Here is a 13940-nt window from a genome sequence, read left to right as displayed (position 1 = left end):
GCTCCCAGGGTTCCCCAGCATCAGTTTGGGCATTTCACCATCATCACCACCTGGCACAGGTTATGGCTGTGTGCAGGCAAAGTGTGCCCTCTGCATTCTCACCAAACAGGTTCGGGAGCCTTCACTTGAAAGACAACTCAGACCACAGCTCTCTTCTGGGGAACTCTTGAACCGTATAGGCAGTTTCTAACATTCTGGTAGGTTTTGTACCAACAAGGGCACTAGTGCACTTCTGAAGCTTAAATTCAGATGCCACAAATATGCCACGTGCAGTGGGCAGACAGCCCTTATCCATCAAGAGCTAGGATGTGTCATGGTTAAACTCGTGGACTCTGGCAATATACTGCCTGGGATGAACCTTGGCTCCTCCACTTATTAACTATGTGAGGTTTCTGTATGTTACTTAACCTCTGTACCTCAATATTCCCATCTATAAAATGGGAGATAATAATAATAGAACTTACCAAATAGGTAAGTTACCTGACTTATCTAATAGGGTTGGAATGAAAACTAAATGCATGAATACATATAGTGCCTGGTAAATTATTCATATTTAATATTTGTTAGTGCTACGACCTGCCAACTCTGTAACAATAGCCCCTGAGTTCTAAGTTATTGAGGACACTTTTATTTCCCCAGAGCAGTGACTAAAAGGAAGCTGAGGTAAATGGGGGGTGTTTTTAAGACCCAGGGTGTCCTGCTGGTATAATTTGCCAAGGACACTTTTCCCACATAATAGCTCTGTGACGTTAAGAAAACGACTTAACCTCTCTGTGCCTCAGTTCTTTTATTTGTAAAAGGGGTCACAAGTTTCCTTCTTCATGGGCTACAGTGAGGATCAAATGCAATTAACCGTATACCACTTAGCACACTGCTGGCACACTTTTGTGGGCTTCCCTGGTGGCGCAGTGGTTGAGAGTCCACCTGCCGATGCAGGGGACACGGGTTCCTGCCCCGGACCGGTAAGATCCCACATGCCGCAGAGCGGCTGGGCCCGTGAGCCATGGCCGCTGAGCCTGCGTGTCCAGAGCCTGTGCTCCGCAACGGGAGAGGCCACAACCGTGAGAGGCCCGCGTACCGCAAAAAAAAAAAAAAAAAAAAAAAAGAGTAGACCTTTTCTTTTTAGATAAAGCAACTAGGAATTTTCAGCTTCCACTTACCTTTGTCCAGTGAGAAAGACGACTGAGTATTTTTCTAATGGAGGGATTACGTTACTAGCCATCTACATATTACCTAGAAAATACCAAACTGTAAATTCCTACAGATGAATTTTTAAAAATTATCCCAATAACGTAAGTCATAGTGCCTGACAACATTATGCTTTGTAAAAGTTCTGAATCCTTTGACAAGTCATGGAATACTCTCATTTAGAAAGGAGCTCCTAGGACCTGACATATGACGGAGGAGAATTTAAAAGAACTCTGCTTCCTCAAGACCAACAGAAATAGCATACAAAACTACAAGAGAAATACCACGAGCCAAAATTTGCATCCTATTTTTCCTTCTATTAGCAACAGAGCAAACAAGTCATCAACGAAGCTATTTCTTTGGACCTTGGCCAGCTAGGCAGTGAGAAATATCACAAGGGGTAACTGTATTTCTCCACATAAGACATGATCACCAACTGTTGTTTACGAAATATTTTCCTGACTCAGTAAATGCTGCATTGGCTATACAGGTGTCTACTTATCAGTCAAACCATGGTGTTCTTAAGGAAACCCACATCTCACAAAAAGAGGCTCTCACAAAGTCTCTGGTGCCGGAGACATTTCCCTTTCCTCATAGAAGTAGCCAAAAACTCTGCTTTGAGTACTTTTGCTTCTGGCTAAGATGGAGTAACAGGGGCTGGATTTACCCTGTTTCCTGAAAAAAAGTAAAAAACTAGACAATAAATATGAAACAACAGTTTTCAAAACACGGAACATCAGGCAGCAACAGACAGTGAACCTTGAATGTGGTAAACCCTGACTGTCCCTACTTGCTGCCATGAGAAGGTTTCCAGGCTGTGAAGGGGAAACCCAGATGGAGCAAGGTGGACTTTTGGAGTTGTGCAGCTGGAGCTGAGAGAATGGGGAAACCGAAATGGATGGAATTTGTAGAACAGAGTGCTAGAGAAAAGAGAGCTGCACCAAGAGAGACTCTTGAAGCTATACAGTGGGTCTTTTTTGAGTATTTAGCTGAGTACTGACCACTGCATGCGTGGAAGGAGACTACCCAAGGCTGGGGAAAGAACTAGCCAAAAGGATGAAAGGGAATGCTGCCTGGTCCTCACACAGGGCTGAAAATGGTGCCTGTTCCCACCAGTCAGACTGAAAAAACTCATAATTCATGGGGCATTGAGTAGAGTACTGAGGAAGGTCTTGCCTCAGTCATGGGCACTCTAGAATGAGTATTGCTCTGGTCCAGCCTAACAAATCTTAAAAGTGAGACCTTGAAAAATCGAACTGCATCCAAGTAACTAAACTGTAACCCCAAACAAATGTCAAGAATATTTAAGGAATATGAAAATACGTGGCACCCCAAAAGATACAATTCAAAATGTCCAGCATCCAATCAAAAATTATCAGGCATGCAAATAGGTAGGAAAACATGACCCATAATAAGGAGAAAAATCAATCAATCAGAACCACCCAAACTGAGACAAATATTAGAATAAGCAGATGAAGGGACTTCCCTGGCTGTCCAGTGGTTAGGACTCCGCACTCTCACTGCCAGGGCCCAGGTTCAATTCCTGGTCAGGGAACTAAGATCCCGCAAGCCGCACAGTGTGGCCAAAAAAATAAAAGAGAGTAAGCAGATGAAGACATTAAAACAATTATTATAACTGTAGCCCATATGTTTAAAAAGTTAAGTAGCCACAGGCAAGATTTTAAAAAGATCCAAATCTCAAACTTCTAAAGATAAAAACTTCAATATACAGGGTGGGATAAATGGCAGAATAAATTCTAAGAGAAAAGATGAATAAAATTGAAGACACTGCAGTAGAAATTATCAAAATAAAACACAAAAAGAAAGAAAGAAAGAAAAAGAAAAGAGCATTATTTAGCTGTGGGATAACCTTAGGTGGCCTAGTATATGTGCAATTGGAGTTTGCAAAGGAGGCATGGATGAGGACAGAAAAAAATAGTTGACACAGACACAAACAGTTTACAATTAAAAGGATGGGAAAAGACTTACCATGTTAACACTGATCAAAAGAAATGTGAAGTGGTTATATTAATATCAAAGCAGACTTCAGAATAAAGAATATTACCAGGATAAAGAGGATCATTCTATAAACACAGTCAAGAGGATATAGCATTTCTAAATGTTTATACCCTAATAACAAAACTTCAAAATACATGAAACGAAAACTGATAGAACTTACAAAGAGAAGCAGAAAAATCCACAATCATAGCTAGAGATTTCAGTACCTCTCTGTCAATAACTGATACAGGAAGTAGACACACAATCAGCAAGAGTAGTAGACTTAAACAATACTATCAAATTGACTTGGTTAACATCTATAGAACATCCATCCAACGATAGCAGAATACACATTCTTCCCAAGTGCACATGGACCACTTACCAAGACGAAGCATATTCTGGGCCATAAATAAGTCACATTAAATTTAAAAGAATTTAATTTACACAAAGTGTGTTTTCTGACCACCGTGAGATTTAATTAGAGGTAAATAAAAGATCCCTAAAAGTCCCCTAATTTCTGGAAACCAAACTATACTCTTCTAAATAACAATGAGCCAATGAAGATATATCAAGAAGGAAATTTTAAAATATTTACAAATGAATGAAAATGAAAACACAACATATCAGTATTTGTGGAATACAAAATCAGTACTTAGAAAATGTTACCGTAATAAATGCATATATTGGAAAAGAAACATCTTTAATCAGTGATCTCAGCTTTCATCTTAAGAGACTGGTATATGAAGAGCAAATTAAACCCAAAGGAAGAAGAAAGGCAATAATAATGATAAAATATAAACTAATAAAGATCATAGCAGAAATCAATGAAGTAGAAAAAAATTTCAAATCATTGAAACCAAAAGCCGATTCTTGGAGAGGCTCAATACAGATAAACGTCTGGCCAGAATGATAAGAAATAAAAAAGAGAGAAGACACTATTTATTAATATCAGGATCGAGAGAAGCAATACCACTATAGACTGCACATATTAAAAGGATAATAAGAAAATATGAACTACGGCTATAAACTGGACAACTAATAAAAAGGCACACAGATTGAAAAGGAAGAAGTAAAGCTATCTTTATTAGCAGATGATCTATAAAGTAAACCTGATGAAATCTACAAAAAAGTTACCAAAAATTATAAATGAGGTTAGCAGGATTCAATATCAATACACAAAAATCAATTCGATTTCTATATACTGATAATGAACATTCAGAAATTGAAATAAAAAGGTATCATTTACAATTGTATCAAATAATATGTAAGACATAGGGACATATCTAACAAAAGACCTGTATACTGAAAACTACTGAGAGAAATTAAATATCATCTAAATAAATGGATATATATATATATCTTGTTTATGGGTCTGATGACTCAATGTTGTTAAACTGTCAATTCTTCCCACCTTGGTCTATGAATTCATGCAATCCTAATAAAAGTATCAGTAGGGTTGTTTGTTTTGAGTAGAAATTGACAAGCTGATTCTAAAATTTATATGGAAATGCAAAAAACTTAGAATAAATAAGACAACTTTTAAAAAGAACAAAGTTAAGGTTTGTTCTGATTTCAATACACAGTTCAAAGCTGCAGTAATCAAAACAGTATATTATTGCCATAAAGGCTGACAAATAGGTCAATGGAACAGAATAGAGTCCAAAAGTAAACCCACACATATATGGACAACTAATTTTTCTTAAAGGTGCAAAGGCAACATAATAGAGAAATGACAGCCTTTTCAACAAATGGCACTGGAGCCACTGAATAGCCATATGCAAAAAAAAAAAAAAGAAAGAAAGAAAACTTCAATCTGAACTTTGTGTCATATATAAAAATTAATTCAAAATGGATAATAGACCTAATGCAATACCTAAAATTCTAAAACTTCTAGAAGAAAACACAGGAGAAAATCTTTGTGACCCTGGGTTAGGCAAAGTTTACTGAGATACAATAACACAACCCATAAAGGAACAAATTGATAAAATAGACTTCAACAAAATAAAAGCCTTTTAGTCTTTGAAAGACATGAAGAGAATGAACAGCAAGCCACAGACTGGGAGAAAATATTTGTAATCCTTATAACCAATAAAGTACTTATATCCAGAATATATATACTCTGAACACTCATGAGAAGAAAACAGCAACCCAAAGAAACTGGGCAAAAGATTCAAACATAAAGAAGATATAATGATGGTAAAATAAGCACATAAGAGACACTCAAACATCATATGTCAACAGGGAAATGGAAATGAAAACTGCAATGAGATGCTGCTACACTCCTATTAGAATGGCTAAAATGGAAAAGATGTTGATGCCATGTGTTGACAAGGATATGAAGGAACTAGAAATCTCAGAAACTGCTGGTGGGAATTTAAAATAGCACAACCACTTTGGAAAACAGTTTGGCAGAACCTTAAAAAGTTAAATCTATCTACCATATGACCTAGCCATTCTACTCTCAGGTATTTGCCCAAGAAGAAAAGAAAGTATATGTGTATACAATGACTTGTACATGGATGTTTATAGCAGTTTTATTTGTAACAGTCCCCAAACTTGCATAATCTAAATGTTCATCAACAGGTGAACGGATCATTTTGAAATATGTGCACATATCAAATCATCATACTGTACACCTTAAACTTACACAATATTATATGTCAATTATATCCCAGTAAAACTGGGAGAAAAAGGAAAAAAAAAAAAAAACGCTCAGGTGAATGCATAAACAATGTAAGATATAGGGACTTCCCTGTGGTTCGGTGGGTAAGACTCCGCGCTGCCACTGCAGGGGGCACGGGTTCAATCCCTGGTCGCGGAACTAAGATCCCGCGATCCTGCATGCCATGCAGTGCGGCCAAAAAAACAAAAGCAAAAACAAAACAATGTAAGGTATAGCCATACAGTGGAATATTACTTAGCCATAAAAAGCAAAGTGCTATCGATACATGCAGCAACATGGATGAATCTCGAAACAATTATGCTCATTGAAAAAAGACAAAAAGATTATCTACTGTATGATTCCACTTACATTAAACTCTAGAAAATGTAATCTACTGTGAGAAACAGCAGATCTGTAGTTGCTGGCTATATTCACTATCTTGATCGTAGTGATCATTTCAAGGGTATTACTTCTAATAAGACGTAGAAAATTATGTAGTCAATTACATCTCAATAAAACTATAAAAACAACAACAACAAAAACTCTGCTCTTTGCTGAGTCTTACACTAATTAAAGCTGCAAGTGTGCAGTGGGCCACCCTTAACACTTTGGGGGCTGAGGGAGGAGTACCAGTACAGGTGTCCTAACCCACAGTCTGACCCCTTGTCCTTCCAGGCCAGCTGTCTCTGGCCACCCCTCAGATTTAGGGTGATATGTATGGATAGAAGGGGTTCCCACCGGCCCTGGAAGCAGGCGTGGGATCTGAGATCCTGAAAACTGAGAACAGAACCTTGAAGGGAGGAGCTGGGCTCCAGCTGGGCCTATCTTGGCCCACAGACTCCCTGCCGTTGCGCAGGGTATGGTTTGAGGAGGCCAGACTAGAGGCCTTTAAAGCAACGCTTATCTGCAAGGAGCTAAGATAAAAATGGAGAGTGTCTAAAACTGCTACAGCAATCTGATGGACATGGCTGCAACATCCAGGCATGGGATAATTTTTCTAGCAATTCGTGTGTATTGAATTTTACAAAAGCTGTGTATCCTCCATGGACTGGATGGAAACAACAAAACAAAACACAGGTCCCTTGACCACAGGTAACTGAGACTCTGCCTTAAAACACATGGCTTTGAGCAGAAGCCCCTAAAGAAGACTGGTTTTGAATTACGATCAATGTAGGCCGTATTCTGTTAAAAAAGATTTCTGGCCTGACTTTTGTGAGGCTTCGATCACAGTCTGCTTGATCCATCTTTGTGTCCTGCTGGGTCATTCCGTGTGGAGTATGAACTGCATTTAAGGCCGTGGTAATTCTGTGTGAGCACAATGCCTCTGTACATGGCTGTCTTCCCAACTCAGAATTTGAGAAGAACTGCCTTTCTTTCTTTCTTTCTTTTTTTTGGTTTATTTGTTTGGTGGGGAAGGATATGTCAAGGAAAAAGATTATGTCCTTTTTTTCTCCATTTGAACATGAAAACAAAGGCCCTGCCATTGCTCCCTCCTTCTCCAGTCCCTCTGGAGTCTGCCACTGACCATAACAAATGGGGCCCTTACCTTGTGCACACAGGCCTTTGCGTTCAGGAAAAACAGCTCCACGGTGGTTTTATCCTTCAGGAACGATATGCTCTCAATGTAAAACCTGAAAAACAGTACAGAAGTTTGTTCCTTCAGATTCCTTCCCTTCTCTCTGCAATGATTTCATTTCCTCATGTAGTTTCCTGCAGAGAATTTTCAGAAACTAGGGGATGGTTGTGCTTTATTTCCCTCTTAAAAGCTACCTGCGACACATATGTACAGCTGTGTGTATGTATGAATCTATGTGGATATGCAGATAACATCTTCTACAGAAGGCTTTTGTGTGTTGGAAGGTGAATTAAAGAAAAATCCGAAATGGTCACCAACTGCAAAGCCAACTTGACTCTTGGTCGCCCATTCTTCGACACACGTTCTGGGAGCTCAGAATACCTGAGACAGCTTCGAAACAAAGCCCAGTTGAGCTCTGAGGGCTGAAAACAGAAGTCTGCTGAGTAAGCACTACTAAATAATTGAACCTGGAGGCCTGTGGCTCTGTCGTTTTCAGACCCAGGGTGGGTGTCAGAGCCCCGCGTTTACCTCGCCCCCATCCACCAGGAGAGTTTCAATCGCACCCTCCCTCCTTTCCTCTCATCCTTCCAGGCTCCAGGCTTTCCCTCTGGCTGGAAGCTGAGCTCTCGTACTACTTAATATTGGTCTTTCTCATGCAAATCAGGGCATTCTGGGCCTCGCTCCCTCCACTGCCTTTTCTGGGCCTTTGCTCGTTCAGTCTATGAGGCCAGGTCCCTCTTTTGGGAGAGAGCTGACTACCAGGAGGTGCAGAGGGGAGGAGAGTCTTGTGTTTTCCTCATCCCGTCCTGTGGAAGCTGGCTGGTGAAGGCTGGTGCTCTGGCACGGGTGAGTGCGCCAGCTGCGGCCTAGAAGGTTTTCTCTACTGTTGGAGCCCCACTGATGAATAATGCATGAAGAGACTTAATACCCGAAGAGAGCTCACAGCTAGGGTCCTGGAAGAGAACTTGCTCTCAACTTGGTGAGCGGCAAGATAAACCCGGACTGAAGTGGCACGGGGGGTAGTCTTGCCCTTAGCCCCGCAAAATCCTGACAGGCACTGGGCATTTGCTTTTTGTATTTTTTCCTCCCTTTCCACAATAAGGAAACGTTTGAGAAATAAATCCAGCAGCTTAAAAAGGCCGTGAAAGATTTTACCACTTTTTTTACCACGGTAAAATCATTTGAAAAATTCCACCCTTAATGCTGAATCATCAAGGGAAGTTCCAGAAAGAGAATAAATCCTTTATATTTTCACTTACAAGGGTTTATCTCACCTATGCGTGAGCTTAATGAAGATTCATGAGTGTTAGGTGTGTGAGAAGGGAAAGTTAAGGATTAAGGCAGGAGGGGGAGAGGAAGAGTTGGAGGGAAAAGCAGGCTTGGGAATATGAAACATATAGAATATGTAGTCCCAGCTCCATCGTTTATTAGCTGTGTAGCCTTGGGCAAGATCGTTAGCTTCTCTGTGTCTTTTCTAAAATGGGTGTTAGGACTGCACTTACCTCACAGGGTTTTGGAAGGAGTAAATGAGATAATAGAAAAGGATGTAAAACAATAAAAACAGTTGTTAATAAAAATCCATTTTCTGGAATTTAATGCTATGTGGCCTGGGGCTTGTGGCTTAAGCTTTGAGTCTAAGATCCTTTGTCTATAAAGGGGGGATAACGATGGCCCTAGGAGGGCCATTGGTAGGAATTCAAGAAATCCTAACTAGTGTGGCTTGGCAAACCTTGCATCATGTTTAAAAACAAAAAAAGCTGATAGGACATGGTGGGATTTGAACTATATCTGAAGGCTAGGAAAAACAACAGGATTCTATAGGATAAAAAGAAATCCAGGTGGAGAAAATACAATAGGTAAATAGCATCTCTGTGGTAATGTGATAAACATTCATAATTTGGCTTTCGCCAAGAGTTAGTTCTAATCTGAGTATTCTCCCATCAGTTTCGGCCTCCTGGCCATGGCCAGACAGACCAAGGACAGTCACCTGACTCAAAGGCAACCAGTCCGTAAGCTGGTGAGCATCCTATGAGGTGGGCTGGGGAGAAGAGAGATCAGCCCATCAGAGGCTCCTTATACGGGGTAAGGAACGGACAAACCCATCAGGTACGGTCTCTTAGAGAGGCTGAGAGATGAGACAGACAGGTCAAGAGGGAAACAGTGGAGGCAGAGAAAGGCACCAAGAGTAGCGAGTCCCTGCGACGGCGGATTCAAGGCCTGCTGCTGCCAGAGGACTGAGATGACCTGTGCAGAAGGACCTTCTGTTTCAACTAGGTGGTGATGGTTTTGTCCTGCTTCCTTTGCTTTTACAAGTATTTTTATCTCTGTCAACTGAGATAAGATGGGCAGGTTTTCGGTGGGCAGCCTGAAAGTGCAGCAGCAGGATCACAGCTAATGTTTCTTGAGCTCTTACTTATGTGCCGGGTCGCATGCTGAGTGCTTTCCACGCGTTGTTTCATTTAATTCTCACAACAGCCCTGGGAAGGAGATACCTATCATTATTCCCATTGTACAGATGCAGAAACTGAATTCAGAGATCCGCCTACATGCACAGGCAGGAGGAGGTCTTGATCTGGGTCCCTTTGACTCCTGTAGACAACACTTTTCAGTGGAACCTCCTCCTGACTGCCTCTCTTGTTCACTCAACTAGCGTTCATAAGGAAAGCTAAGCCCTAAATAATTGTGTGCAGAAACAAGTAAAATAGAAGTACGTTTGTTCTCTATTGTTTCAAAAGTCAGAACCAGGGCTTCCCTGGCTGGTGGCGCAGTGGTTAAGAATCCGCCTGCCAATGCAGGGGACACAGGTTCAAGTCCTGGTCTGGGAAGATTCCACATGTCACGGAGCAACTAAGCCCGTGCAGTGAGCCTGAGCTCTAGAGCCCACGAGCCACAGCTACTGAGCCCGTGCGCCTAGAGCCCGTGCTCCACAACAAGAGAAGCTACTGCAATGAGAAGCCTGCGTACTGCAACGAAGAGTAGGCCCCGCTCGCCGCAACGAGAGAAAGCCTGCACACAGCAACGAAGCCCTAACACAGCCAAAAATAAATAAAATTAAAAAATAATAAAAGTAAAGAAAAAGTCAGAACCAGATCAGTGGACCAAAAAAATACAAGGTGATAGATTTTGGATCAACCTATGAAACACCTTTTAGAAAGTTAAAATAGTCTTGGAAGGGTCTTCCTGCCCTATAAGAGTCCCAGGTCAGATTAGGAGAACTCAGGGTCTGTTATCTGTGCCAAGATTCGGTGATTCTTTCACTTTTACTTATTTCAATATATATCTCAGAGAGGGATCGTATTAAAAGCATAACCTATGGGGAGGGGGAAGGGTAAGCTGTGACAAAGTGAGAGAGAGGCATGGACATATATACACTACCAAATGTAAGGTAGATAGCTAGTGGGAAGCAGCCGCATAGCACAGGGAGATCAGCTCGGTGCTTTGTGACCGCCTGGACGGGTGGGATAGGGAGGGTGGGAGGGAGGGAGACGCAAGAGGGAGGAGATATAGGGATATATGTATATGTATAACTGATTCACTTTGTTATAAAGCAGAAACTAACACACCATTGTGAAGCAATTATACTCTAATAAGATGTAAAAAAAAAAGCATAACCTCAATGAATGTTCACACTAGCAAAGTTCATAATTCCTTAATGTTTAAGATTCTGATCTTCATTCACATTTTGCCACTGTCTTCAAAACTTTTTTTTTTAAATCCTGTGCTTGTGTTATTAAATAAATAAATCTGCAATGGTCTTTAGTGGGAGTCACATATGCAAAAGCCTTAAGGATCACCAGCTGGATATAAAACAGCCGAGCACATTCCTTTTACTCAGCTGCAACTCCTTCTCCAAGGTATGAGCATGTGACCCAAGCTAGACCAGTCAGATTCTTTCACCCTGGAATAGAAATATGATCACAATGACCTATCGATCAAAGATTGTTGGAGCCTATTGTTCTGCCAGTGGTACTCAGATGAAACTGTCCATTGGTTTCTGCTCCCTAGATCCCTGCAGAGCCTGGATTCCTATCTTTTCTGAGGCTTTGTTAGTCCAGTTTTCCTTCAATTCTGTTAGCCACAATTGGTTTCTTTTGCTGGAAACCAAAGAATCCAAATTACTGGATACTAGAGGGCTTCCCACGTGCTAGGGACAATACAAAGGGCTCTACACGCATCATTTCATTTAACTTCAGTACAAGCAGATGCCAGAGGTAGCAAGTTATGAACCTATCTTACAGATAAGAAAACTGAGAAATAGAGATGTAAATTCAACTTCCCCAAGCCACACAGGTAGAAAGTGGTGGAGCCATGATTCAAACTAAGGCCTTCCAGACTTCAAAGTTCATATTTCAAACCAATATGATAGGATGCTTTCCTACAGTAACAATCACAATGAAGTATAAAATGTACACAATGCCACGGGGCCCGAGGGAGGAACGCCATTAAATCAGCTTATGAATCAAGAGGAAGAAGGCTGCCAAACTGAAATCCAGAGGACTAAGTGTCACAGGACACGGTGTACCCTCAGACAATTGAGCCGAGTCTTAAAGAATGCATGAGTTCACCAGGTAACGAAGGTTGGAAGGGCATTCCAGGGAGAGGGCATATTAGCCAGGCCTCTTGCTAGTCTGCAAGAATTTAACAAACCATATGTGGGGAGTTGGGTGGCTTAGCACCAAATCAACCTGTGGCTTGTCCAATTCTGCACAGGTACCTTTGTACTAGAAATTGGGTTCCTCTTGTTTCTGAAGCTCAGGTCCCTGACTATATCCTAGTTCCAGTAAACAGGTCCCTATCTTGTTTCCCGCTACTTTCTGGCGAGCCGCCCTGTTGCCTTCTACCTTTCTGCCTAGGCATCCGATTACCGGCTCTCTGAATCCATGATCCCATCTCTCCCTCAAGGGAGCCACTGTAATGACTTTATATTTACAGAGGGTATGAACAGTACGTATGTATGGTCCTCCGGGAGAATGGCTCCCCAGGAGCACCTATCAACACGTACCATGAACTGAAAACAAAATCTAGGGCTTCTTAATGAAATGAAACGGACTGTGCCAGACATAAAATAAAGACCTTTTGTTTCAGCCCCTTTTTGGCAAAAGGATATTGTTTCCCTTCTGCGTGTTTACCGTGAGTGATTTCACTAAGATTTTGTGAAGTCAAAGCCCACGGTTCAATTTTCAGCCTCTAAACAAACCCAGGCTTTTGGGGGCTAGGCATATGTTTTGGAGACAGACCTCAAGCAGTTCAACAAGTGTAATTTCTTGAGAATCTGCCTTCTTGAGAAGAGGTTTTGTCTCTGCTTTTCGTGTTCCTCCCGTTAGCATTTTCTCCCCCCTTTCTTGATGGGACAGGTGTTCACCTAACCGATCATCGGTGATAACAGAACATCAACCTCAACGATATGACATAATTGGCTTGGAGGAGGGGCAGGCCTGTCAGCGAGATGACAACACACGTGTGTCGAAAAGCAGCGGACTCTGGTTGTTTGGGATGGGCTGTCCTTTAATGGTCACTGCCATGTAGTGGCCCATGTTTTCCTCCTATGGCATTTATTCATCACGGTCAAAAGTCAACACCACAGGGAATTCCCTGGTGGTCCAGTGGTTAGGACTCTGAACTTTCACTGCCACAGCCTGGGTTCAATCCCTGGTCAGGGAACTAAGATCCCGTGAGCTGCATGGTGTGGCCAAAAAAAAAAAAAAGAAAGAAAAGGAAAAAAAAAAAGTCAGCACCACAGAGCTGGGGAGATAACTAGGTTAAGTCCAGCCCTAACACTGATCCAGCTGCTCGGCTTCTCCGTGCTTCCCTTTCCTTACCTGCCTCCACACCAGAGACATGAGAGATATTTTCAACTTAGCTTAGTGGGTGGCATGTATTTCAGCGGTCCATGAGCAGTGGTGATTATTACTATGTTATTATTATCTGCCTACCAGGGGGGCTATAACAAAAGGTGCACACTTAGCTGGGAACCTGCTTAAAAGTAACAACAAGAATGGAAATTCCAGTTACCTTTCCTAAGCTCTTTCTCTCAAGGAAGCAACATGCTACAAAGGTGTCCATTTTGACAGAATGGGAAACCACTCTGAAACGCATACTCTTCTGACCACTTTATCTCCCCAACTGAGCATATTTTCTTTGTTTTCCAGAATCTTTGCTGTGTCTGAGCGATAGCATCAAAGAAGGCGAATTGGGCAAGAATGACTCAATTATTTCGCATTCTGAACAATGCTGACTTGGTGACTGGCGTCCTGCAAGGGCTGCATTCAAACGCCTCATTCCAGGTTGCGTTCAGTTATTGTGGGTAATTTTAGGCACTCACTGCAGCCACCTGCCTAAGCAGATTTCTTTCAGGTCCTAATCCACACCCCGAGCAGGGAGATCTGTATTTATTGCTTGTAATGACCCTGCAACCTCATAGTCTTGCTTTATAATGCACGCTGAAGACAGCGCTATAACTTAAGTGTATTTCATTTTCTCCAAATGACGATGCACAACTTCTGAGAGTCCCATATG

The 13940-nt window shown here is 41.6% G+C and overlaps 1 protein-coding gene across 4 annotated transcripts in view; it reads right to left on the bottom strand.

The window, feature by feature from the left end:
* The window catches only part of FRMD4B (FERM domain containing 4B), a 336715-nt gene that overhangs the window by 91357 nt on the left and 231418 nt on the right, over positions 1-13940 (bottom strand). For all 4 annotated transcript variants that reach the window (XM_082849085.1, XM_082849084.1, XM_082849087.1 and 1 more), the window contains one exon: positions 7395-7479. In XM_082849085.1, coding sequence (XP_082705211.1) covers positions 7395-7479 — 85 coding nt within the window. The remainder of the gene's footprint in view (positions 1-7394; positions 7480-13940) is intronic.

This window comes from Leucopleurus acutus, assembly GCF_964270905.1.
Source record: "Leucopleurus acutus genome assembly, chromosome: 10".
NCBI lineage: Eukaryota > Metazoa > Chordata > Mammalia > Artiodactyla > Delphinidae > Leucopleurus > Leucopleurus acutus.
The sequence above is the reverse complement of the archived record's forward strand: the minus strand, read 5'-3'. Positions and strand labels throughout refer to the sequence as shown.